At 58.6% G+C, this 26,650-nt stretch overlaps 1 protein-coding gene across 4 annotated transcripts; it reads left to right on the forward strand.

Annotated features, from left to right (window-relative positions):
- The first annotated feature begins 3,777 nt into the window (after positions 1–3,777).
- Positions 3,778–26,605, forward strand: CBS (cystathionine beta-synthase). 4 transcript variants are annotated; one of them, XM_032456694.1, is made up of 18 exons: positions 3,778–3,915; positions 5,907–5,992; positions 7,238–7,454; positions 10,615–10,721; positions 12,858–12,992; positions 14,423–14,502; positions 14,623–14,757; positions 15,268–15,337; positions 16,531–16,622; positions 17,391–17,516; positions 18,127–18,211; positions 18,495–18,600; positions 20,006–20,083; positions 20,190–20,320; positions 20,998–21,110; positions 23,890–23,974; positions 24,376–24,417; positions 25,790–26,605. In XM_032456694.1, exons 3-18 carry the CDS (start codon positions 7,246–7,248, stop codon positions 25,951–25,953), a joined length of 1,758 nt encoding a protein of 585 aa, XP_032312585.1. In that variant the 5' UTR covers positions 3,778–3,915; positions 5,907–5,992; positions 7,238–7,245; the 3' UTR covers positions 25,954–26,605. The 4 variants fall into 4 exon arrangements, 3 of the variants coding, with proteins under 3 accessions (XP_032312585.1, XP_032312385.1, XP_032312462.1); XR_004311596.1 differs by having other exon boundaries at positions 3,779–3,915; positions 20,190–20,324; positions 21,001–21,110; positions 25,790–25,889; XM_032456494.1 differs by lacking the exon at positions 24,376–24,417 and having other exon boundaries at positions 3,779–3,915; positions 20,190–20,324; positions 21,001–21,110; positions 25,790–25,944.
- Positions 26,606–26,650: the final 45 nt, after the last annotated feature.

Below are 26,650 nucleotides of genomic sequence, written 5' to 3' on the forward strand. Positions count from 1 at the left end.
TTAAGTTGTGGTGATGGTTGCACAATTCTGTGAGGACTGAATGTTAGTGTTTGCATATGAAAACCCATTGGATTGTACACTTTCAATGGTAAAATGTAGGCTTTTTTAAAAAAGGATCTATGAAGCCACACTGGTTAAATAAATAAATGAGTGGAGAAGAAAAACTCTTATAGTGGAATGCCAGATAATAAATGTAGAAGGAATGACGGAATTAGAAATCCACCACTTGGCAACCATTATAATTGAAACTGACAGAAATCATGAATGGAAGCTGCAAGCAGAGAAAAAGACGTAACAAATGCCAGGATACTTGCATGATTTCGAAGCATCTCCCTTAAGATGCTTACTGATTACAAGAGTGAAAATGGTAACTTTACAGCAGAGAGGCAAGTGGGCCAAGCCACCCTTGCCAGAGGAGGGACGCACAGATGGCAGGTGGCCCTGACGGGCACAGACACTGACTCAGCACCGCTCCTGTGGTCTCTGTGCAGAGCATGTCCCCGGGGTGGAGGCAGGCCAGCTAGGGGGCATCCTGCAAAGTCCTTGGCCCATACACTTCAAAGATGCCAATGTTGTAATACAAAGCATGGCTAAAGACTCACAGCCACTGGGTGTGGCATGTGATCAGGGACTGGCTATGCCAAACTCGAGTGGGACTGTTGGCAAACACAGAGTGAGGTCTGCTGGTTAGATTGTAGTTTTGTATCAACATTTACTTGTTTTTTTGGTTTGTTTTTTAAAGCTTTTTTTTTAGGGCAGTTTTAGTTTAACTTCTTGATTTTGACAGTTGGATTGTGGTTATAGAGAACAATTTTTTGGTTTTGGGAAATACACACCCAAAAAGTTGGGGATAAAGGGACATCATGTCTCCAACTTACTCTAAAACATTCAGAAAAACCAGATAGACGATAGATAAATTGATGACAGATAGTTAGCTTGGTATTTTATTTGTATGAGTCAGAGAGAGAGAGACAGAGACAGAGTAGCATAAAGCAAATGTAATAAAAATGTAACATTTGGGAAATGTGGATGAAGGGCTTTTGGAAATTCTTTGTGCTTTTTGTGCCACTTTCCTGACCATCTAAAATTATGTCAAAATTAAGAAGAAAATTTTAATGCTTGGCTGCCATACAAATTGGATGTTTTATATACATGATTGTTTTAAGTTGCTGATCTCTTAATTTCAAATGCATTTTAAATACCCTGCATTTGTACCCTCCTCCCCTCGGGATGACTGTTTTCGATGTCATCTTTTACATCTGTTACCGGCCAGGGTTCTTGGACTCCCTAAGCAATAGAAATCGGTAAGAGACCAGAAGAGAACTTCAAGCAAGGCTGTGTTGGAACTCAGCACGAGAGAACGAAAGCAAGTAACGATTTTCCTTGCTTGCTCCCTGAGTTGGGGGCAAGCTGGTCCCTTACATGGGGTGAGGGTAGGGGTGGGTCCAGGGTTCGGGCTGGAGGGGTGGCTTAGGTGGTCAGCCCACCCGCTTGGTGGCGCTGTGTGCAGGGATCATGCACAGTACCCTGCTTTTGCTCCCAACACCCCAAAAGTGGCAATTGGGTTTGGGGTCTTTTTGCACTTTGCTGTTCATAATTTACCCGCATATTCACAGTTATTTTTAGTCCCTTAGAGTTTCTCTGTGCTCCGTTGCTGGAGGAGGCGTCTGTCCAGGCACCAGCATGGCAGCACAGGGTCCCACGTCCCACGGGTAACTGCTTTCTGTGGGTACAGACGATGGTACTGCTTTTCTCCTCTACCCTCCCTGCTGGCTTGGTGGTGCAGTTTCCTACCTTTGCCTTCACTGGTGAGCTTTTTGGGTGTTTTAAAACAACACAAATTTACTGTCTCTCACAGTTCTGGAGGCCAGAAGTCCGAAATCAAGGTGCTGGCAGAGATTGCTCCCTCTGAGGGCCCTGGGGGGGCTCGTCCTGCCTTTTCCAGCTGCTGCCAGTGCTCCTTGTCTTGTGACTGTGCGGCTCCAGCCTCTGTCTTCACGCGAGCGTGTCCTCTCCACAGGTCTGTGTCCAGAGTTCCCGCTTATGAGGGCGGCAGTTGTAATGGACTTAGAAGCCCTTTCTTTACCCAGTATGACCCGTCTCACATCAGTTATATACTCAGAGGCCCTATTTCCAAATGATCCAGGGGTCAGTGAGAGTTTAGCATTAGGGAGTCAGTGAGTGTCTGGGAATTCTCATACTTTCGTGGCAGTCTGAAATTACGGCAAGATAAAATAATTCAGGGCATAATCAACACCCCCCCCCCAAACCCTCCAAGGGCCCCAGGTCATTGAGGCTAAAGTCTGAGTCCTGGACTGGACCTGCAGGGCCTCAGGACCCAACACCCTCTCCCACCCTCCTGTTCCTGCTCCAGCCACGCTGACCCTCCCTGGTTCCTCTAATGCCCTGTGCTCTGTGCTCCTTCAGGCCCCAGGCATTTGCACTGTCTTCAGCCAGGGACAACCTTCTCCAGGACAGGTGGTTCCTAAGCTCTCAAGTGTCACCTGTCCAGAGAGGCTCCCTGACCACATGATGTAGGGCTCTCTCACTGCCACCTCTCTCTGTTCCTGGCTGTATCATCCTTCATATCAGTTCTCATCAGTGGAAATTTTTTTGTAAAATGGTATCTTGTTGAGCCCCGTCCCCTAGAATGGCCACCTCACAGGGGCAGGGGCCCTGTTTGTCTGAGCTTCCTCTGTTTCCCGAGCAGTATGATGCTGGTGCTGCTGGCATGTGGCCAGGGCCCTAAATAGTTGGGTGCTGGCAAGTACCTCCATCATCCAAGTCTGCCCAAGCTTGGAGGCTCTGCCCAAGCTTGGAGGCTCCGCCTTTGACTTAGTCACTGCAGTGTGCAGGAGAAACTCGAGAAACTCAGGCCTCAGGGTTCTCCATTCAGCCCTGGAACCTCAGGAGGCAGGCCAGCTCTAAAAGTCAAGTGCGCCCAGTTTGAAATGTTATTAGTGTGGCCTTCCCAGCGGCCAAGGCAATCCTGGCTGTCAGTCCCTGGCGCCCGTAGCAGGGGAGAGCCTGCTGGCACCCCGGTTCCCAGCGGCTTTGTGGCTTCTGGCCAAGTCCAAGTGCGCTCAGGTCCCCTGGCTGTCCGGTAGGAGCAGTGGCCGGGCTCGGCAGACGGGGGAGCTCGGATGGAGAAGCACTGTGCATGTCTGGCCCTTGGACCACGACAAACCCGCCACAGTGAATCCGAAGCCCAGGTGCCCAGCGCCTACCGTGCAAGCGCTGGGCCCGCCGCAGAAAGAACCGTGCCCGGTGGTCGCGGGACCAGGGCGGGCGTGAGGGACCTGGCAGGCAGGATCCCTGCTGAGGCTCATCCTCAGGGCACTTCCAAGTCCCTCCCTCTGCGGCCGCTCGTTTTTAACTCATCAGTAAATACCTACTACACTCCCGCAGAGCAAGCGGTTATCCAAGTAAAACAGAATCGGGACATGGGTACAGAGCGTTCGCACGCCCCTGGATGCGCGGTTCTGGTTAGGGTCCTGGGGCGGGGGAGGGGGTAGAGGCAGGGGACATGCAGGGAGGGCGGAGTCCCGGGAGCGGGAGGAGAGAAGGGAACAGGGACCACAGGACGGTGGTTGCGTCAAAGAGAGTGGGGGATGGGGTTGGGGTCCTGACCCGAGGTGCAGCAGTTGGGGAGGGATGGGGGCAGGGAGCTAGGGGCGGGGCGGAGCGGGGGCGGGGACGAGCGAGGCGGCGGCCCTGCGCTTTGCAACTCGGGATTGGCTGGATGCCGACTCCCGCCCCCGCCCCTCAGCCAATCGCCTTCCTTCCACTGCGGCAGCCGGGTCCCGGCGGAGCCCGCCAGCCCCCCGGTCGCGTCTCCGAGTCGCAGCTTTCCGGGACAACGCTCACCACTCCCGGATGCGCCCAGCCCACCACTCTTCCCTGGTCTCGGTCCAGGTGAGCACTTGCCGGGGCGAGACCCGTCCCACCGCTAGGAGGAAGGATCGGGTTGGGGTCCAGGCAGGGGGTCCCGGCCGCCCCACCCCTCGGCTGGAGTTGCATCATCCGCACCTGCCCGCCGCAGAGCTGGCCGGGCCCCGCGCGCCCCGCGTCCCGGACCCTACCCCTACAGCGAGTCCAGACGGTCCTTAAGCCAGGCGTTCCTAGCCCACGTGTCCCAGGGCCCCCACTCCAACTCCCACAGATGCGGAGGGGACGGCAGGAGGCGCGAGTCCGGGAGCGTCGAGTTGGGACTCGGGGAGGAATTTGGGGGAGATACAGTGTAATGGTGCCATCATCGATTTTGGATGGGAAATGACTGTTTCACAAATTGCTCTTTTCCGCCAGTTGTATGGGATGGGGGTGGGGTAAAATACTGACGTAGTTGCATGGGCGGCACGGGAGGTGGGTGCCCTCGGGGGTAGGGGGCGCGGGGTCCGCGGGGCCCTGCCCCTGGCACAAACTAAGGGGGTGGGGGAGGGTGCCCTGCGACCGCCACTTCGAACCCTAGGCAAGACGGATGGCTAAGCTGGAGAATGGAGGAGGGGGAGGGGGAGGGGCGGGAGTGCAAAAGTTAGCCTCCCAAGGATTACCTGGGGGTGTTTTTCCCAAACTGTATCCCCAAATGCCACCCCCACCCCACCAAAGGCCGGGTTACCGAGCAGCCTCCAGATCCACAGTAGTCTCGATTTCCCACCTGAAAACTCTTACTTTGAAGGAGTTTACTACCGTCCGCACCCTTGGCCCTAACTGGCCCCCTTGGGGCAGCCTGCATGCGCGCAGGGTGCCCGGGGTCGGGGTGCTAGGTGTCGTGACCCTAGGAGGGTCTTGGCATTTTAAGGCGGCAGCCAGCAGGGCGGCGCCAGGTGAGCCCTCCTCCCCAGGACGTACGTGCGTCGGCGCGCCGGGCGCTGTGCCCGCGGGGCTATGAGCCGGGCTGGGCGCGACGCAGTCCGCGGGTTTGAACCTGGGTCACCAAGCGAGCATCCCGCCGCGTGCCTGTGGATCCCACGGAGACTCGAACGGTTTCATCAGTGTTCCCAGCAACCCCTTACCTTTCGGGAGGTTGCTCCAGGCAAGGCGAGGCAAGTCGCCACATAGGGGACGAAGGGCTGCCTGTGTCTGCGGGGCCGGACTGCGTGGTATTCGGGCCAGTCCTGCGGCCCAGCAGGCACCCACCTAGCCAGGGCGCCGCCGGCCTGTTGGCCTCTGGTGGGGAGAAAGGTCTACGACCGGGGCGCTTCTACAAGAAGGAAGAATCACCTCCCCGCGGGCTACCGCGGAGCACAGCCAAGGCCTGGTGGCTTTGAAAGGGATGTGATTGCCAAGCCTTGGGGGTTTCCTCCTTCCTTGAGGGCGACCTGCTGGCGCTGGTCTGCACCTGGCCCTGCTCTGGGAGAAACGGAACCAGCTGGGATTGCCTCTGCCCTTGCTGGGGGCGGCGGTGCCCCGGCCGGTGCCTGCCCTCGAAGAGAAGGCGGGCGGGTCCCAGAACCTCCGCGTTCACCTCCAAGTGAGGAAGGAGCCCTTTGCACCTTCAGCCCAGCTCCGCCTGGCCCACCCGACCTTTTCACAGTAAAACTGCCTTCTGAAGCACCTTGAGGGGCAGACGCGCAAGGCTGGGGTCCCTCCAGCTTCCCGGAGGGGCAGTGGGGGCTGCACTCAGAGACCACCCCCCGCCCCAGCCACATCCCCCACGTTGAGTTCCTTGCAGGGAACTTCCAAACTCGCGCAGCTGGGGTCTTTGGGGGAGGGGTGTGGCAGCTTCAGATTTACAGAAAAATAGAGCGCACAGCACAAGGCTCCCACAGACCGCCCCCACGCTCGCCCAGTTCCAGGAAATGCTAACGTCTTGCATTAGTGTGATGCCTTTGTTACAGTTCATGAACATTATTGTTAAACGGTGTCCATACTTACTCAGATTTCCCCTAATACCCTTTGTGTTCCAGGATTCCATCCAGGAGACCGCGTTACGTTTAGCTTTCACGGCCTCTTGCAGAGCTGGTGCTGTGCTGAATTTTCAGCCTTCAGCCTGGTGAGTGATGGCTTTGTGCCCAGCTGTGGACTCATCTTCCGTTCAGTGTGGAAAATCACAGGAGGCAGGAAAGGGCTTCTGAAGATGAGAGAGCACCTTGTCACCCAGAAGGAGCCCCGCCGCCTCTTCTTTGAGGGCGCCCATTCCTTTTTCTTTTTTCCATTTTTTTGTCATCTATTTTAAGGTTCCATGAAATTTTGAAAATTTGATAAAATACACCGAATATACTATTTATTTTAACCATTCGTAAGTGTACAATTCAGTAGCATTATATACATTCACAGTGTTGTGCAACCATCACCGTTACCTGTACCCAAAACTTTTCATCATTTCTAACAAACTTTCTGCCCATTAAACAGTGCCCCACCCCCACCCCCGCACCTGGGACCCTCCTAACCCCTTAGTGTCTCTGCTTTGCCTGTTCTGGGTCCCTCGCATGGGTGGAGTCCTACAGCCCTTGTCCTTCTGTGTCTGGCTGATTTGACTAAGAATGTTTCATTCCTTTTTTTTTTTTTTCAGGGTAAAAATACATTTATTATATCCAGTTTCCTCTTGTTATTTCCATCATATAAATGCAGTCTTTTTATTTTTTTGGAGGGGACACCCAGATATGAACCAAGTGTAATCTTTTTAAAACAACTCTATTGAGATATCTTTGATATATAAAAATTATATATATACTTAAGGTGTACAACTTGGTGTTTTGATTTACATACACGTTGTGAAAGGACACCACCATCAAGCTATCAAGCTGCTTTTTTTGGGTGGGGGGGTGGCGCATGCACTCACATGTTGAGAAGATTTTAAAACTTTATTCCTTTTTTATGGCCAAATACTATTCATTGTACAGCTAAACCACGTTTTGTTTATCCATTCATCTGTGGATGGACACTGGTTTGTTTCCACCTTTTGGCTACCGTGAACAGTGCTGTTGTGAATGTGGTGTGCAGATATCTGTTTCCTTTTTTTTTTTTTTTTTTTTGGATAAATGCCTAGGAGTGGAATTGCTGGGCCACAGGGTAGTTGTATGTTTAACCTTTTGAGAACCCCTGAGCCGTGGTCCACAGCAGCCGGTGCCTGCGTGCGGTGCCTTTTCCTGCTGAGCTACATGAATGAACAGAGCCTCACACTGGGGAGGGAGGCTGGTGAGCAGGGCTCCCAGGATCTACTGCATAAAGCAGGCTCTTCTGCAGGTTTTTGGAAACGACCCCAAACGGACCACATTCTTCCCCTTACCTTTGACAGATCCCACCATGCCTTCTGAGACACCCCAAGCGGAAGAGAGGGCTGCAGGGTGCCCCCACCTCTCAGGGGCACACTTGGGGAAAGGGAGCCTTGAAAAGGGGCCTCCGGGGGACAAGGAAGCCAAAGAGCACGTGTGGATCCGTCCTGATGCCCCGAGCAGGTGCTGCTGGCAGCTGGGCAAGCCTGTCAGCGACTCTCCACATCACCACGCTGCCCTGTAAGTCCCTATTTATGATCATAAGATGGTCTGTCCATTCCCTTGGGGGGAAGAGTTTGGTACCTGGAAGCCAGATAGCCCTGTGGACCTAGGGGGGCCCCCCCACTCTCCAGCCTTTGCAGGCACTTGGGATGGATGGTGGGTGGGGGTGGGAGGCTCAGGGAGGGCAAGTCTTGCTTGCGTTGTAGCCCAGCACCCAGGTCAGTGCGCCCAAAAGCAGACACTCAGTAAACAAAGGGATGCACCCGGGTCGTGCCCAGAGCGACCGCTTTCGGTGAGGCTTCTAACCCACACCCGTCTGGCTGCACGCTCCTGTTTGAGGTGAGAATGCTTACTTTTCAGTAATTAGGATCGTGCCTGCCTTTCCTGCTTAACTTCTGGTCATGAAATATTTTTCCATCGTGGGGTCTCTGTGGTTGGACCGAGACTGTGGGATGAAGAAGCCACGGTTTATAAGCCTTGTGTTGGGCATTCAGGGTCTGCAGCCATCTCGCCGTGAATACCTGCGGTGCAGAACACAGTTCATTTAGTCCGTGCATTTTTTTTTTTTCAATTGAAGTAGAGTCAGTTACAGTGTGTCTGTCTCTGGTGTGCGGCACAGTGGCCCAGTCATGCACACACATACATACGTTCGTTTTCATATTCTTTTTCATTAGAGGCTGTTATAAGACATTGAATATAGTTCCCTGTGCTATACAGAAGCTTGTTTTATTTTAATCTATTTTTATATATAATGGCTAACATTTGCAAATCTCAAACTCGCAAATGTATCCCTTCCCACCCCCTTTCCCCGGGTGGCCATAAGATTGGTTCTTATGTCTGTGAGTCTGTTTCTGTTTTGCAGATGAGTTCATAGTGTCCTTTTTCTTTCTTTTTTTTTTTTTTGGATTCCACATATGAGTGATATCATGTGATCTTTTTCTTTCTCTTTCTTAGTCTGTGCATCTTTCTTGTGCACAAACAGCTGCTGTATTTGGGCCCTTTCCAGGTGCAGGAGATTAACAAGTGGGAAAGAAAAAAATAGGCAAAAATCCCTAACCCTTCATGAAATGCAAGTCAAGATTACTAAATCTCAGGATAACCTCTGCTTCCTTAGTGTGACCTCCTGGGAGTAGAGCAAATGAGTCAGAGAATACACCTTTTAGGTGTCTGATTCTTGTTCTGTGTGCACTGCTATATCAACATTTATGATTATTGACTTAGATTCAGAACTGGGCGTGGGGAGGTGGGTGCGCTCCTCCGTGGGGCCAATGGACAGAAATAAAATGTACAAACCCAGAAGCTCCCAGATTAAATGCACCTTGATGCTGGGAGTTTAGGAGGCCAGCTTGGCCGCCAGCCATACAGGTTGAGCCCTTGCTGCCAAAACAAACCAGAGCTGGAGGTGAAAGGCCTGGGTGAGGCCCGGGTGGCTGCTGTGGGTCAGGGTGTGCAGGGAAGGGATTCCCAATGGTTCGGGGGGCTTCTAGCTCAGGCCTGGGGGGGCAGGACGCCCTCCTATCTAGGCTGTGACACAGCGTCACACCTGCATTTCACGTATAAGCCTGACCCTCCTAAAATGCCCTGGTGGGTTGCTCTCCTGCCCTGAAGCTGCTTGTCCCCATCCAGGCCCATGGCTATGGGTAGCTGGGCTCAGGCCCGACGCGCTGGGGCTCACCTGCTAGGAAGACTCTAGGCCAGATCCCAGGAGGAGACGGCCTAGGGGGTCCTGGCAGAGATAGCACAGTGGGGATGAGGCCTGGCGGCCTGGGGAGGCCTCAGAGCCGGTACCTGGACAGGCAGAAAGTGCCAGCCATGTGGATATCTGGGGAAGGGGGCTCCAGATGGTCCCAAGGTGGGATGGGCTCAGAAAGAGGAACAAGGTGGGAGCAGCAGAGTGGGGATAGGGGCCGTGCAGGGGAGGGGGAGGCAGGGCCCCCTCCCCGGGAAGGATTTCAGGTTGATTCTAAGACGCTGTGGGGTTCCCCTCCTAGAAACCTCTTGGGCCATCACAGTGAAAACATTTGGGATAAATTGTTAAATTCTTTCTCCTGACGCCTGCCCTGATGTCCCCAGGCAAGCTTCTCAGGGGACTTTCTGCCCGGCCCCCCAGGCCTGGTGCTGAGTTGGGAACCCTGTCTCCGTCCGCCCCCACCCCCACCCCGCCCGGCCTCACCCTCCTCTGGCCCCTACAGCCCCTGCTGGGGCAGGATGACTCAGCCTCCCTCCATCCCAGGTGTGCACTCTCCTGCCTTGGCTGTAACTAGTTAATGAGTCAACCCCAGGGTCGCCTCTAGGGCTTGGTCTCCCTCCAAGGCCGGGGTCCAGAGCCCTTTGCCCTGGTCCAGGCTCTCCCCTCACCCCAACGTCCACACCTCCCTTTGCCAAGTCTGCCTCCAACATGACTCTGATGTTAGCTCCTTGCCAACTGGCCCGTGTTGCTGCCTGTTTGGGTCCCGAGGTGGAGGGTGGTATTCCTGGGGAGCTGAGTCAGTACCTTGGGAGGTGGGGGCGATGGGTTCCTGCAGGGTGACCGGGGTCACCCGGGTTTGAGAACCGTGGGACAGCGCATGGGGAATCCAGGCTGTAGGAAGCACTGCATTTCTTGGAGTGCAAGTCAGCTTGGCTTGTTCTGGGGTGATTTTGGTGGCACATCCTTGGCACAGACGGGCAGAGGGTGGGTTTTGCATCGGTCAGTCCCTGAGGGTGATGGTGGAGGAAACATCTTCTGGGGCCACTCAGAGGATGCGGGTGTAACAGTCTGCTCACAGCTGAGCAGCAGCTGGGCTGTCCCACACCCTCCTGTCACCGGTCGCCAGCTTCTCAGCTGGAAGGACTGCTGGTGAGAGGCCAGTCACTAGAATGTGGAAGGAGACAGTGACCCATGAAAAGGGTATCCCGGAGCCTGGAGGCCCACCGCGGTGTGTTCTCAGACCCGGGGAGCAACATTGGTCCAGCTGTTAACTCAGTACCTTCGTTTATGCAGGTTTTGGGCGTGCTTGCCCGTGCATGAGCGTGTGACCTTTTACCAAGTGTAGATGTGTGTAATCACCACCCAGATCCCTTGTAAAAACCAGTTCTTGGATTTATTTTTTGATTTATTTTAAAGAATATGCTGGACTCCAAGACTGGTACCGTTTTGGTTTATTTTTCTGGGTAATCATGGGCTACTCTATTTTAGGGCAAAATCCCCCCAAATCTTGCCAGATATCCTGAAGAAGATTGGGGACACCCCGATGGTGAGGATCAACAAGATTGGGAGGAACTTTGGCCTGAAGTGTGAGCTCTGTGAGTACCCTGCCCTGCGTGGCTTGTGGGCCCCTCTGACCCTCAGTTGTGCATTAATGTGACCGAGATGACCTCAGGTGGAGTCAGGATGCACACACAACTGGTCAGCTAGGGGGTGACCCGGCCCATTCAAGAGTTGGTGTCAGGGAGGAGGTGGCCTGTGAGCTGAGGCCCGGACGTGGAGTGGGGGGCGTGCTCGGGCAGGTGTCAGGGCAGAACCAAGCTGGAAACTGCAGGAGAGGAGGCTGGGATCCCCGCAGCAGAGTGAGGCCGTTGCGTCCTGGACTTTGGTGAGGAGGAGGAGACGTGCTGTGGGTGGGCTGACATCTCAGCTGTCAGCTGGGCAGGAGGTGGCTGTCTCGCAGCTTCAACAGACTGTTCATCTCTCGTGTATCAGACAAAGAGGGGGAATCTGGAGGCTGGGGCTGGCCCTGTACTGGGCACACAAGCGGGTCACCCTCAAGTCTTGCCCAAGTCCTGTGGGGAAGGGGCTTCTGTGCAGGAAGCTGTTTCCAGGAACGTAGGAGGGTGGAGTGTACCTCCCAGTCACTGTTCTCCAGGGCATGTAGCCCAGGTAGACGCCAGCCTTGTCCCAGAGGAAGCGGCAGGAGTGGAGGCCCTGGAGGGGGACCAGGCCCGGTGCTGCTGGGGCCGAGAGCTGGAGAGGAGAGAGCACGGGGGTCCTAGGGGGTCGGCCCCACCGAGGGGAGGGACCGAGGCCATGTGGCCGATGCACCCCAGAGGCATCATCGCCGGAGCCTCCCCCACCCCCGGTGGAGGATCCTCTAATCAGCCCCAAGCACTGCCCACCCCCCGGCTCTGCTCTGGGGGGCTCAGGCTGCACGGGCGCGGCCCCGCGAGAGCTGCTGACGGCTCTGTGCTCTTCCGTCAGGGGACAGAGACCATCAGCGAGCTCCCAGCGGGTGTGGACCTGCTGTGGCTCAACTTGGCAGGAGCCCCTGAAGTTGGCTTTACTGCGCCAGCTTTACAGATGGAAAAACCAAGGCTCAGTTTGGTTACGTGGCTCGTCCGCGGCTGATCAGCTTGAGTCCCTGTGTCCGTGCCGGCCTTCCCGTGGCCTCCGTAGGATTTGGGGAGGAGGGTTAATTTTTTTTTAATTGAAGTATAGTCGGTTACAATTTGTCCATTTCTGGTGTACAGCATCATGTCCCAGTCATACACATATATTCATTTTCTAAATTGCTTATTTAATTAAATTCATTAATTTTATAAAACGGAGGTGCTGGGGATTGGACGCAGGACCTCATGCATGCTAAGCACGCGCTCTGCCGCTGAGCTGTACTCGCCGCCACGGAATTTTCTAACTCAAGTGCTGTGTGACCTGCAGGAGTCCTGGGGCGCAGGCCTCCTTAGCGGTCAGACATTCGAGAGCCCCCCCGCCACACACACACACACAGACTGTCCCGGCAGGAGGATAAAGTCTGTCTGCAGTTGAGGGATTTCAGAAACCAGGACAGACCAGGAGGGAGCTTGTTTTGTAGGTGTTGTAGGCCGGCCTGCATCCTTCCAGTCACGTTTGGTGCAGTATCTCCCCCTTTTACAAACTCTGCGTATCTGTAAGAGATGAGAGGGAGGAAGGAAGGAAAGAAGGCCAGAGCGAAGGCTTAGGCACAGGAAAGGACATGGAATCTGCTGGGTGGGGAGATAGCGGGGATCCCCACATCTCTGGCGAGGGGCTCCTCCTGGGCAGGACAGTGAGAGGCAGGTGTGGAGGATTTGCGGGATCCTGGCCTGTGTGAGGGGGTGGGAGCCGTGGCTTCAGGTCATCAGGTCGTCTGGCCGGGCTGTCTGCCGCCCCCTGCTTGTCCAGCAAACCATTTTGAGACTGCTGCCCCCCAGGGGTGTGGCTCTGCTCCAGCCACCCCTTTAGAGAGTCCTTGGGGTGCCTCTGTCTCGTTCACTTGGAGTTGCCACGTGGTCCCCGGCAGGTGGGATGGGCAGGTGGGAGATGCTCCCATGGTTGAGCACCCTCATCCGGTGCAGGTGTGGGAGGTGGTGATGGGGACGTGATGATTTTTAGGACCAGCAAGGACCAAACCTGTCCCTCCATCCTGGGGCATGTCAGGTGACAGGGCGGGGTCTCTTCCTCTCTCATGATGGGTCTCTGGCTCCCAGTGGCCAAGTGTGAGTTCTTCAACGCGGGCGGGAGTGTGAAGGACCGCATCAGCCTGCGGATGATCGAAGACGCCGAGCGCGAGGGGACGCTGAAGCCCGGGGACACGATCATCGAGCCGACCTCGGGGAACACAGGTGGGTGCTGCAGCAGGCCAGAGCCCCCGGCCCAGGGGCCCCACGGCCGCTGCGCTGCCGTGTCCGGCCCCGCCCTCCCCTGCACGCTTTGCTCAGCACCTGATGCCCATGTGCAGGTGGGCGTCCCCGCCCAGCTGTCTCCGACGTCTTGCTGTCCGGGCTGCGTTGTGACGTCGGAGTCTGTTACAGGAGCAACTACCCCTGGGAGTAAAAATCTGTCTTAGTTTCCTGTGGCTGTGGTCATAAGTCTCACAGCCTGGGCAGCTTAATCAACAGGCATTTATTGTCTCACAGTCTAGAGGCTGGACGTCCAAGATCACGGCGTTGGCAGGGTTGGTTCCTCCTGGGGCCTCCCTCCCGGGTGTGCAGATGGCCATCTCCTCCTGTGTCCTCACATGCACCCCTCTGTGTGCGTCTGGGTCCTGATCTCTTCTTATGAGGACACCAGACATGGGATCAAGGCCCACCCATATGACCCCGCTTAACCTTCATCACCTTTTCAAAGACCCATCTCTAATTACAGTCACATTCTGAGGTGCTGCAGGGTGGGGCTTCAACACATGAATTTTGGAGGGACAATTCAGCCCATAACACTCCACCTTCTGGCCTCCAGAATTCATGTCCTTCTTGAATGCAGAATACATTCACCCCATCTGTACAGCCTCCCGGGGTCTTCAGCCATTCCAGTATCTACGCTAAGTCCCAAGTCTCATTTAAGTATCATCTAAATATCACCTAAATCAGATGTGGACAAGACCCAAGGCACGATTCCTCCTGAAGCAAATTCCTCTCAGCTGTGAACCTTGAAACCAGACCAGTTATGTGTTTCCAGAGCACAGCAGAGGGCCAGGCACAGGACAGACATCCCTCATCCAAACCTGGAGAGGGGTCATGGGTCCCAAGCAAGTTTGAAGCCGAGCAGGGCAAACTCTGGGATATCTGGAGGCTCCAGAATCTTCCTCTTTGGCTCAGTGCTCTGTCTTCAGACCCACGGGGGTGGCCGTGCCCCCTCAGCCCTGGACAGTGGCCTTGACCCGTTTGGAACAGAGGAGGAGGAGTCCAGCCCTGGCCTGTGCTCTGGGCCCGCGATGGGAGTGGCAGCACCAACCTCTAACCATCTTCGGGGTCCCCTTCCTTGGACGAGCCCCGTGTCACAGCGAGCTCCACGCATTTGCTGCCATTGCCCCTGTTCCCTCCCAGGCACCCAGTGAGAGCTGAGGAATCGGGGTTCAGTGCTGCACCCCGCTTTTCTCTGGGCACACTCGCTTTTCTGTCTCTGCCCCCACATGCCCTTCTCCCTCATGTGAGGGCGGAAGGGGGTGATGCTGGGCACTGGGAATCCTGCAGCACCCACTCCCCTGGGCATTCCCGGGGGTGGCCGGGTCTGGGGGGGTGCTGTGGGCCCCCCTCACCCCATGTGCTGCCCCCAGGGATCGGGCTGGCTCTGGCTGCCGCTGTGAAGGGCTACCGCTGCATCATCGTGATGCCAGAGAAGATGAGCACGGAGAAGGTGGGGCCTGGGGTGCTGGGGGCGGAGAGCTGGGGAGGTGTGGGGCAGGGCGTCTCCCGGGCCCCCGTCCCCGCGCTGCAGGCCTGGCAGTGCAATGAAGGCTGCAGCGTGCCTCTGCAGGTGGATGTCCTGCGCGCCCTGGGGGCTGAGATCGTGAGAACTCCCACCCAAGCCAGATTCGACTCCCCCGAGTCACATGTAGGGGTTGCCTGGAGGCTGAAGAATGAGATCCCCAATTCCCACATCCTGGACCAGGTGAGGCGCCAGGGCCCGGGGGCGAGTAGGTGCCCAGCGGTTGGGACCTCAGTGGGGCCCTCCCGGGGGGGCTCTGTGGGGGCTTGGGGGTGGTGTTGCACGCGTGCTGCAGAGGTGACTGAGGTGCTGGCACGGGGTCGCTGGCTGCTCCCGGCCCGTTCAGGTCCCCCAGCCAGCGGGGTCGGCCAGGCTGTTGCCTCTGCTGTCCGCTCCGCACACTGGGCTGGAAGGCCCTTTGCAGAGGGCCTGGGACGCTCTCTACAGGCATCAGACATGAAAAGCTTCTTGCTGGAAGCTCTCTGCCACTTGTTCCACTTCTGGGTTAATTCAGAAATCGCGTCTTCTGGAGAGTTGGTCTTAGTGCTTGGCATCTGTTGAGGTGCCTGTGTCCTTCTCTGAGCTGCTGGGATCCTCTCCGGCTTGCGCTGAGCTGTTTGCCTGGCGCCCTGTGGCTGCTGCCAGTTCTGTGCATCGACCTGAACATGGCTCCTCTGCTGTCTTTTCTCACAGTACCGCAACGCCAGCAACCCCCTTGCCCACTATGACATCACGGCCGAGGAGATCCTGCAGCAGTGTGACGGTGTGTACTTCTAGCCTAACCCTGCTGTCCATCTTGACTGGGAGTGTAGAAGTTACTTACCCTCTCCTTGGTAAACTCCTACTCATCCTTCAAAACCCAGCTCAAATGTCCCCTCTCTATAAAATGTTTTCTAGAGCATTTCCCTAGAGCAGTTTCCGGCCTCTATGGTGTTCTCTTGGACTTTGCCCTTGCCTCTCCTATAATATCAAACATACCGTCTTTGTTTACCTAGCCATCTTTCCTCCAAACCTATAGGAGCTCCTGAGCACAGGGAACAAGTGTGTCCCAGGCTGGTATGGGGCTCACAGCAGGGGTGTCACATTGCTGATTGGCACTTGGCATCAAGCCCCAACTTGGCACTGAATTCAACATTCAGGTTTTCTCATCTCCAGGTCTGGGGTGGTGACGTCCTACTCTGTATGGACAGGAGGCATCTTGGAACCTCTCCACACATTTGGTGCCAAGGCCGGTTGGGGTTGTGATGTTTCCTGATGGGCCATCTCCCTAAGAGATTTTCAGGACGAGTTCCAGGGGGTTGGCACCCGCCTTGGCTTCCTGTTGGAGCCTGATGTTGGCTTAAATGCACCTCGTTCCGTGCCCGGGAGCCAGGCAGCAGAGTCCGGGTATTTGCTCACCCAGGTTTTATGTGTGAGAATCTTCTCATTTGGCAAAACCAGCCTTTCTGCCTCATCACAGGGGCCCGTGCTGACTTGTCTGCAGGTGCCCGAGCTGGCCCCTGGGCCCCCTGAGAGCCCAGACGATGTCTGAGCCGAGCTGAGTGATTTATGCCAGTTCATTTCATAATTCAGCCCACTTACTCACGTCGAACAAAACCAGAGAGCTCAGGAAAGTGTGAGGGGCCGCTCCCGGGCTCAGCCCTCAGCCCCGTGCCCTGCCCCCCACAGGACGCCACCTTACCTACGACTCACAGATTCAGGACAGACAGGGATTTCAGTGGCGTCTGTCCTTTAGCAAAGACTTCAGTGAGGACTCCGGGTCCCTGTCACTGTCAACGCCTCTTAAAGATAAAGGACTGTGATCAGAGGTTTTAAATTTGAGAACAGTTTCTTTAGAGCTTTTTGACAACCCGTCTTCCGTGTGCTTGAGTATGTTTTTGCACATTATTGAGAGTGGTGGGCTGGCCGTTACGGCCGGCCGAGAACGTTCTCCCTGACGCAGCATCTCCCCCTCAGGGAAGCTGGACATGCTGGTGGCTTCCGCGGGCACGGGCGGCACCATCACGGGCATCGCCAGGAAGCTGAAGGAGAAGTGCCCGGGGTGCCAGGTGAGCGGCCCGGGGCTGCGAGGGTGCCGCCCTGTCCGGGAGAGGTGGGCCTGGACGTGAGCGCGTTTCCCACCCGAGGCCTGCGCTGCCGTTGGAGGCTTCATCGTTAAGCTCTCTGGCGTTGGGTAGAGTGGAAGGTTCTCGTCCCTGCCATTTCTGTGTAGACAGCCTTGTGTCTCACACGGTGGGCGCGCCTGCACCTGCCTGGAGATAAATGGCCCAGCAGCCCACGACGGGCCCCCAGATGAGCCAGGGTTGGGGGGGAGTCAATTTGGGTGGCCTCGAAGGATCATTCCAGAAGCCATAAGCACTCAGGTCCATGTCCTGCGGCTGCCCTGCCAGGGGCTCTGAGAGCCAGGGACGGGTACCTGGATTTGGAATTGAGTGGGCCTGGGGAGGGGCTCAGGGAGACGCCCCACTGGTGGCTCTTCCCTGCAGCCGGTCTCTGTGCCGTCTGGGAAGGGCAGTCCCAGCACCGCCCCTTGCCCCCAGACTGCTGTCCCAGGGGTCATCTCTCGAGGCTGTCCTGGGGCACCCTGCACGTGGGGGGCATTCCCAGGAGGCCACCTCCCCAGCCTCGAGCCACCCACCCCGAGTGCCCGGAGCTGGGGTTTGCCTCATCACCTCCCAGTGCCAGGCCTGGGTTTCTGGGCTTCCAGTCTTGCCCCTGAGACCTGGGAACAGCAGGGGGCCCTCACCCCAAGCATAGCCGCACGCGGCCAGGTGAGACTTTCCCAGATGTGAGCCCTGACGCCACCCGCTCTTCAGATCATTGGGGTGGACCCCGAAGGCTCCATCCTTGCAGAGCCCGAGGAGCTGAACCGGACGGAGCAGACGGTCTACGAGGTGGAGGGGATCGGCTATGACTTTGTCCCCACAGTGCTGGACCGGACGGTAGGCGGGGGCAATGACAGGCCCAGCCTGAGGTCGCACCCTTGCACCCGCTGACCACGAGCAGAGAAGCGAGCCCTGGTGCACAGTCCCGGGGGCCAAGACTTGGTACACGCAGTCCTGTGGCCATGATGAGCGCGTGCAGTGGCCCCACGGAGCAGATACGGAGGCCGCTGTGGGGGGGGGAGGGGTGGCACGTCCAGCCTGCACACAGATCAGGACCCTGCAGAGGGAGGGAGCAGGCAGCTGAGGCAGGCAAGCAGGCCAACGTGGGCGGTGGGACCGCAGGAAAGGCTCTCTGTGAGGATGCTAGAGGACGCTTGGCCCGAGAGACCAGGAGCGTGGCCATGCAACAGGGCTGGCACGCAGTTTTAGTACCCCAGGCGCACAATGTGCTCGACGGAGGCGGGGGAAGCCTTGGGTCTGCAGAGCGAGTCCCAGATCCCAGACGAGGGGCCAGGCCACACCCCTGGAGGGTCGCGGCCACTTGGGCTGAGGCCGGCAGGGAGGGTGCAGACCAGATGGTGGGCTCCCTGCCCGCCCTACCCAGAACCACCCAAGTGCCAAGCTCCCGGCGCCGCCTGGCTGACCGCCTGCCCTCGGCCGCCCGCAGGTGGTGGACAAGTGGTTCAAGAGCAACGACCAGGACGCCTTCGCCTTCGCCCGCATGCTGATTGCGCAGGAGGGGCTGCTGTGCGGTGAGCGGGGCGCCGGGCTGCGGGCGGCTGGCTGCTTGCCCTCCGCCAGCCTCCAGGCCAGCGTGTGAGGATGCCCTCCCTACTTCTGAGGCTGCCCCACCCGCCTGCCCCCCATCTGCTCCAAGCCTTTGGGGTTCCGGGTGAGGGTTTGGTTCTGAAACCCTGAGCAGGCGTGAGGCTCCGTGGTATCGAGGAGAACGTACACGTTCTCCTAGCTCCTCCCCTTGCACACATAGCTGCACACTGCGCCCCGGCAGGTCTGACCCCCGGGCCCTCTCGGCAGGTGGCAGTGCCGGCAGTGCCATGTCCGTGGCCGTGAAGGCCGCCCGGGAGCTGCAGGAGGGCCAGCGCTGCGTGGTGATCCTGCCCGACTCCGTGCGGAACTACATGTGAGGCGCGCTCCCCCTCTGTTGCCCCTCCCCCTCCGCTTCCTCCAGCACTTAAGCTGTCACTGTCACTGCCCCCGGGGGTCTGCGCTGACAGCTGACGGCAGGAAGGAGGCAGGCTGGGGGTCCCGGGAGTTCACGTTTTCTCAGCCTGTTCGTCCCCGGCTCGGGGCTCCCAGATGCCTCTGAAGTCAGTGCCCGCACCGACAGGCCGGACAGACCTCCCCAAGGGGCCACCCCTCTGGCCCCCTTGCTTCTCTGAGCTCTCTGGGCCTAACCTCCAGCCAAGGGAGGAGGAGGGGGAGGAAGACGGGCCGCCCTCAGAACAGGTCCCCGCCCCTTGCCCACCACCCACTGGCTCACCCACCCTCTGGCCTTGACCGAGGAGACCCTGGCTGGGGTCAGCAGCCTGGGGACATGCTGTGCAATGTCTGAGCCACGGCCCCCGAGGCTCCTTCGATCTGATGGTGCTGCTTCTGCACACCCGCACAAGCCCTCTCCCCACGTGGCAGCTCACAGCCTCCGCTTTGAATTCCCGTCCTCTGGGCTGACGGCCTGCCGGAGGTCACCAGCCTGAAAGTGCCAAGGGTGTTGTGTGGGAGGGAGGGAGGGAGGGAGGGAGGGAGGGGGCAGGGGCCTAAAGACCGCCCTCACAGACCCTTGGATCCTCCAGCTTCCTCCCTGGCTCGGGAGCGGCAGCTTATACACCTTGGGTGAGCTCAGATGTCCCAGGCTGGGTCTCCAGTTGGGGGCGAGTCACCTCAGGGTCCCCTGCTGAGCTGCCCTGAGCTGCACCGCCTGCCTCCCTGACTCGGTGCATGAAAACAGACGGTCATCTCTCCATGTGCCTGGCTGGCCTGCTGTGTACACACACGTGTGTGTGATGGGAGTGTGGGTGAATGAATGTGTGCGCACACGTGTCTTCTGCACCTGCGTCTGGTCCTGGGGTCTGTGGGTCATCTCTGACCCACACTTGGTTGGCCCTCGCCTGTCTTTTTAGGGCAGGTCCCTGGCAGCCCCCAAGGCATGGTCTGGCGCCCTCTGACCCCAGGTGGGACTCAGCTAGAGCAGACGTGAGGATGGCCAGGGAAGTGGCCGCCCGGGGAGCCCTGAGCAGGGGTACGGGATGTCACAGTACCCGGGACAGAACCTCTTCCCGTTCTCTGAGCTCGTGCGGCCCTGGTGGGCCAGGCGCCCCCGTCGGCCACAGCTCCCTAGGGGCTCTCTCTGGAGTCCAGCTCTCAGGCCGCTTGGTGGAGCTTCCAGCCAGCCCCGTGGAGTCTCTGCTGGACCCTTGGGGTCTGGGCAGAAATGCTGCACTTTCTCTCTCTGAGAACCGTGTCCCCTCGGTGTGGGCAGAGGCAGTGGTGAGACCCTGTGCCAGGCCTGGTGTCTTCTGCGGCTGCAGGTCCAAGTTCCTGAGTGACAAGTGGATGTTGCAGAAGGGCTTCATGAAGGAGGAGGACCTTACGGTGAAGAAGCCATGGTGAGGGCGCCTCTTTGCAGAGACCACTCCTGGCAGCCACCCACGTGGTTGGGGCTTGAGTTCCCGGGACCCGGCTCACAGCCCCCACCGTGCCCTCTCCCCTCAGGTGGTGGCACCTCAGAGTTCAGGAGCTGAGCCTGTCGGCTCCGCTGACAGTGCTGCCCACGGTCACCTGTGAGCACACCATCGAGATCCTCCGGGAGAAGGGCTTCGACCAGGCGCCCGTGGTGGACGAATCGGGGTCAGTCTCCGCCGCCACCCAGAGCTCGGCCCTCTGGGCTCTGCCGGGAGCCTGCGGCCTGTGCCCCTCCCTCCTGTGTCTGCAGCGCGGGCCGGGCAGCCTGGTGCACCCAAAGCTGGCTGGCTGACCTTGGCCACTGTATATACAGATGCTCAGAGCATTGGACCGCTGGTCCCTGAGGACTGGCCAGGGTGGGGGCTGCTCATGTTAATCCTCTGGGCCTTAACGCCTTGGTCCCACCCCACTGCACCCAGTGTGTGCACAGGAGCCGGGTATAGCAACCTGGCCTTGCTCTGAGGACGTGCCTAACAGTGGAAGGCCATGGCAGACATGCCCTGGTGACAGTGACCAACCATCCAGTTTCTCCCAGAACTGTCCAGTTCCAGCCCTGAAAGTCCTGTGTCCTGGGACACTGGCCAGTTGTTCACCTTTGACACCAGTCAGAATGGAGACACCCAAAGGGCGTGGGTTCCTGTCTCCCTGCACTGGACAGTCGGTGTCAAGGCAGGGCACCTGGTCGCTGCTGTGCTCCTGCCACACGGAGACCCTGGGCGGGCGGTGGTTGAATTCTAAGAAGAGTTCCACGCTCGACCCCGAGGGCGGCTGTGCTGAATTCTGCTGTCTCACAGGCGGAGGGGCACCCGTGCTGACCCCTGCCCCGTCCCCTCTTCCCCAGGGCCTGTCCTGGGGATGGTGACTCTGGGGAACATGCTGTCGTCCCTGCTCGCGGGGAAGGTGCGGCCGTCGGACCAAGTTCGCAAAGTCGTCTCCAGGCAGTTCAAGCAGGTGCGAGCCCCACTCGCCCGGGCAGCTGGCGCTGAGACCAGCTCCGTCCTGGAAGGCAGGGCTTGGCCCTCAGCTCTTCCCTGGCATCTGTTGGGCCAGTGCTGGCTGGACCCCATCAGACCCATATATCTGAGAATTTGCCCCAGCTTTGCAAACCGAGAGGCCCAGGTTGGGGAGGGGCCCACGTGGGTGAGGGCTCGCCAAGTCCATACCCGGGCAATGCCAGGGTCACTCGCAAGCCCAGAGACCCTCAGTCCAGCCGAGCCAGGTGTCTGCTGGCCTGACCCTGCTCCCTGGCGCCACGCCCTGATCCTGTCCTGCGCACGCTTCCATTTAAGAGTACTGGGCACACCCGATGATTCCACAAGAGCTGGGAGGCCCTGCTGTGCGGGGCCACTCGGACCCTGTGGTCCTCCTGAGGTGGTGGCCACCCTGTGGTGGGCCTGTGTCCCTGAGGGCAGGTGGAGTCGGGGCAGCCCCAGTCCCCAGCCTCGTGGCCCCCGACACCTGACACTTGGCAGTGCCTTCCTCGACTGACCCCCAAGTGAAGGGGGTGGAGAGCTGGTGGCTGTTTTACACTCGAAGGGCAAGGGGGTTGAGCCCAGGTCTCGGAATGGATTGGGTTTCCTTCTTCCCCACCATACACGGAGCTGAGATGCTGCCAGGATCTGGTATTTCTCGCCATTTCCACCCCACTGCCACCACCTCTAGGGTGGTCCCTGCAGGTCCCTCATCCGGGCTCTCACTCCCCGCAGCTGGAGAGACTGCAGGAGGCATAGGTGGGGTCCTGTCCGTCCCTGTCAACCCCAGCCCCCCTGGAGAGTGTCCTGATGCTGCGACCCCCAGCTCTCTCCCCTCCTCCAGTCCACCTGTCCCGGTTCTCAAAGGGGCAGTTCTGTCCTGCCGCCTTTACCCCAGTTGTCTCCACCTGGCACCCCCCACCACACCCCAGCTGTAGGTCTCAGCTCAAAGCCCCCCTCCTCTTGGCCTCCCTGACCCCAGGGCCCAGCACCTAGCACGTTGGGAGTGTTTCTCGGAGCATTCATTGCCCTCCCCCCACAGTGTAAGCTCCAAGAAGCTGTCCTGGCCCCAGTGGTCACTGAGTGGGAAGCACGGTGCCCAGTGTCACCTGCTCATCCAGCCCCTGCGGCCCCTCCCAGGAAACCCATGGTAGTGAGGGTTGTGGGGGTGAGGACCCTCTGGATCCATAAAGGACTGTCTAGGTCCAGGGACCATCAACAGAGGACCTGGTGCCATGGTGACACTAAGGGACACCTGGGGCTGGGGTGTAACTCCAGGCATGTGGGATACAGGACTCCTCCTGGAAGTCCCCTTGCAGGAGCCCGGCACCCTGACCGGGTCGGGAGGAGCCCTGCGGTGGAGTCCCAGGCTGCCTGAGCCTTTCCAGTTTCCATCGCTTTGAAAAAGCTGAGTGGCAAGCTGTCAAGTTCACTTACCCCCACCTTCCTGCTCGCCCCCTTCCCTGGGGGTTGTTTAAAGCCACAAAGATCTTGGTAAAAGGAACTGTGGCCTCAAGTGAGTTCCAAGTGCAGGGAGGTCACCTTCCATCGCCCCAGGCCTGACTCCCTGGGGACCACCAGGCGCCCGGTCCTCTCACACGTGGAAGGTCAGGAAAGGGCGTAACCAGCTCCCCCCGGCCAGGGGGCTAAACTGATGAAGAGCGTCCTCAGAAGTGATTGCAGAGACCAAGATCAGGGCCATTTAAGCCTCTTGCCCAGAGCAAACATCTTCCTCCCGGGCATCTGGCTGCTGCGACTTCCGGGTTCCAAGGCAGCTGGGCTGAGACAGGGACCCTGGGGTTGCCCCCACCCTGCATTTCCGGGGTCTGGGGCGTGAGCTGGGCCAGGCGCTGGCGGTGTGTGGGGAGGAAGGGGGTGGCTCCACGTGGACCCACATACACCTGTGGACCGAGTGGGGTGGTGGGTCTGGAGGTGGGGGTCAGCCTCGCCCCTCCTGCGCAGTGGCTGGTCTCTCCGACCCCACCCCCTGACCTTCCCTCCCCAGACTTGCTCTGTCTTGTGCCCCCCAAAGCCCCTCTCCCATCTTGGGAACTCGCTTCCCGTGAATGCCGGGTGAGTCCAGTTCTATTTTCTTTCGAAAGATGGACCTTCGATGTCCTTTTTAAAACCCTTGCCAGTTCTCACTCTGTCTGCTGAGCAGATGGTGCGGAGGGAGCCCCCACGCTCCCGCCCTCACAGCCCTGTGCCGTCGCCTCTTGCACCGATCCAGAATTTGTTACGACGGTGATGGATATCACGTCGTTAGTGACTGACGTCCCCAGCTGACACAAGGGCTCAGTCTTCGGGTTCTGCAGCTGTGTGGGCCGTGACACGCATGCGGTGACGTGTCTTGTCAGAGCATCGCACCGTGTGGCCCCACATCCTGGCTCCCTCCTGTTTCTCCCTCCGTCCTTGACCCACTGCAACCACCGATCTTAGGAGTTTTGCCTTTTCCAGAATGTCACGGGTGGGGTCACACGTGGGGAGCTGCCCCAGTTGGCTCTTGTGATTAGCAGTATGCACGGAGCCTTCCAGCTCATCCAAGTGTCCTTTTACACACGTCACATCTCCTTCAGTGTCTAAATCAACAAGAGGTCCAAGAGAACCTTCTGGAGGGAGGCAGCCTCTCCTGTTGCTTGGTGCTCCGTTCCTCGGAGGGCCTGGCAGACGGGGACCGCAGGGACAGCAGGCCTCAGGCTCTGGCTGGGCTGGGCCGGGCTGGGCTGGCTGGTGAGTGCTGACCGTGGCTTCTCTTCCAGATCTTCCTGACGGACCCGCTGGGCAAGCTCTCACACATCCTGGAGACTGACCACTTCGTCCTGGTGGTCCACGAGCAGATCCAGTGTAAGTGGGGCTCTCTGGGGGCCGGGGTGCTGGGAGCCGGAGTGCCGGCCACTGAGCGCCCAGCTTCCGTGTGCACGTTCCTGCCATGAGCTCACAGGGAGCCTGGGGAGTCTGAGGTGCTGACCGTCAGCCACCCCCAGCCTTGGGTGCAGATCCCAGAAGGGTCCACATGGGTGCCCGCCCCCAACAAGCTCGTGGGGCTGATAACCTGCTCCCAGGGCCCTTCCCGGGCCTCCTCACTGTGTCTCCAGAGACCGGGGGTGTCCTGGTTCTGGGCGAGGACAAGGGCTGTAGAAATCACAAGAATCGGGAGGGCCTTGGGGCCTGACCACTCTGCTGCCAAGGCTGGTCCTGGGGCCCAGGTGCCCCATCTAACCCCTCTCCCGTCCTTGGCTCCACAGCACGGGACCTGGCCTTGTCAGGAGTGGTGGGGGGGCCAGCAGGTACGTACCCCCGCTCGGCTGTGCTCAGCATCGCAGCCCCTGACCGCAAAGGAGGGCGTCCAGGCCCCAGGTCCCGAGCCGGGCTGGGAGCTCCCTCCCCTTAATGTCACGTCAACTCATGTCTCAACATCCACACACCCCGACCTGGGTTCCAGAGTCAGGTCTGTAAGTGAGGTTTCCTTGGACACAGCCATGCCTGAAAACAGGTCCACGGCTGCTTCTGTGCTGTGTGGGCAGAGCTGAGTGGTCATTACAGAGCACACAGCCCTTTACAGAAAGTTTGCCAACCCTGCTCTGGATGGTGTCCCCTGGGGGGCCTGGAGGCCCCTCAGATCGCCCCCTCCTGGGGGGCGCACAGCTTCTCCAAAGTTCCCCTTTGCCCAAAAGTTCCTGAGGTGCTCCAAGCAGGCCAGTGGGATGCCAGGCCCCTCTGTGCCTCCCCCACCCCCACCCTGTGCGACCTTTGCCCCGAAGGCATGGGGGACAGACAGGGATGTGGGGCTGGTGAATGGGATGAGACCTGGGTGTCTCCCACCCGTGCTCAGCTCTGCCGGCCCTCTTTGTGCTCCATGACACTGTCTCAGTCCAGGTTCCCCCGGGAAACAGAACCAACAGGATGTGTGGAGAGAGATTTGCTTAACTGGCTGATAGGCTGGGAAGTCCCAAGATCTGTACATGACTGGGCGGGCTCGAGCCCAGGCAGGAGTCAGCGTTCCCTCCCGAGCCCGAAGGCAGGACTGGTCCCCTCTTACTCTTGGAGGCTCTGCCTTTTTGTTCTATTCCGGCCTTCGACGGATTGGACGGCCCCCCGCCCCCTGCACTGAGGAGGGCATCTGTGTTACTAGGTCCCTCCAACCAGGCACTGACACCATCTGGAGACACCCAGGATGGTGTCTGACCGCTCTCAGGGCACTCGGGGTCCAGTCAAGTTGAAGTGGAAAATTAACCATCTCAACCACCCTCTCTGCTCTTGGAGGCTGGCGGGGGGAGACCAGGGGCATTCATTCTAAGTCTGAGGGAAAGGCGTGGGTTTGCAGACGGAACTGTGGGCAGAGACGCCAGCTGCTGGTGGTGGGGGTGAGCAGTGCTGGGACTCGAGCCTGGGGCACCGAGGGAGACCACGCACCGCTCAGGCAGCCCCAGGGGGCACAGCTCAGAGGAGTCAGCACTCTGCTCTCTGCGGCTCAGCCCACTTGGCTGGTGTCGGGGGAGACGGTCCTTGTCACTGGGCTGCCTTGGGTGCCGCCCTGGGACACCTGGGCTCAGGGCAGCAGGCGGGGTTGGTCCCCGACGGCGCCTGGGGGTGGGCGCGGCTGCCTCAGACCTGCCCGGGCGGAGGCCCCCCTAAACCTGCGGCCTTGTCCCTCCTCAGACCACAGCCACCGGGAGGCCAGTAAGAGGCAGACAGTGTTCGGGGTTGTCAGCGCCATTGACCTGCTGAACTTCGTGGCCACCCGCGAGCGGAACCAGAAGACAAAGCTAGGAAGCACCTCAGAGCCCAGAGGCATGGGGGCCGGGGCCCAGCCCGCCCCGTGACTGCTAACCGCCTGCCGCCGGGCACGGCTCTGTCGCGACCGGTAGCAGAAAGCAGGTGTAGGACGCTTAGCGCGGAGCCCGGGGCCGGCAGAAAGGTTAGGCTTCCCCTGCCAACGCCTGGCTGCCTGAAAGAATCTATTTATGGTTTTTTCCATCAGATGTGTTTTTCTTTAACTTTCTCCTAAAAATGTTCCCACAAGCAAGTCTATTCAAAGAGAGCTCAGCCGGGCAGGTGGGCGGTGGACCCACAGCAGGACCAGGGCGGGGGAGGAAAGGCAGAGGAAAGAGCCTTTTCCAGGAGCCCAGGACGGGAGCCGCAGAAAGGGGCTGAGGAAGGCTGGGTCGGCTCAGCGGCCCTTCTCAGCGCTGTCCCCTCGGGGCTGGGTCGGGTGGAGTGGCTTGAGTGTTTGGAGGTTTTTAAATTGAGATGACATTCACATAACCTAAAATAATCAATTTAAAATGTATACTTTGGTAGCATTTATGACACTCCCAGTATTGCACAGCTCTGTCGGGTTCCAAAACATCCCCCGCAGTAAGCAGTCACTCCCCTCCCCTCCTCGCCCCCGGCCACCGCTCGTCTGCCCCTGTCTGTCCCCACGGGCTTACCTGCCTTGGATAGTTCATATAAAAGGAATCGTACAATCTGTGACCTTTTGTGTCTGGCGTATTTCCCTTAGCACGGTATTTCTGAGGT

Source organism: Camelus ferus, chromosome 1 (genome assembly GCF_009834535.1).
Source record: "Camelus ferus isolate YT-003-E chromosome 1, BCGSAC_Cfer_1.0, whole genome shotgun sequence".
Lineage (NCBI taxonomy): Eukaryota > Metazoa > Chordata > Mammalia > Artiodactyla > Camelidae > Camelus > Camelus ferus.

Bases quoted from the DNA above. Each gene is read 5' to 3' on its own strand.
- CBS (XM_032456694.1), top strand. From the start codon at position 7,246: ATGCCTTCTGAGACACCCCAAGCGGAAGAGAGGGCTGCAGGGTGCCCC. The intron at 10,722-12,857 runs GTGAGTACCCTG...TCTGGCTCCCAG, and splicing joins TGGCCTGAAGTGTGAGCTCT to TGGCCAAGTGTGAGTTCTTC. The intron at 14,503-14,622 runs GTGGGGCCTGGG...GTGCCTCTGCAG, and splicing joins AGAAGATGAGCACGGAGAAG to GTGGATGTCCTGCGCGCCCT.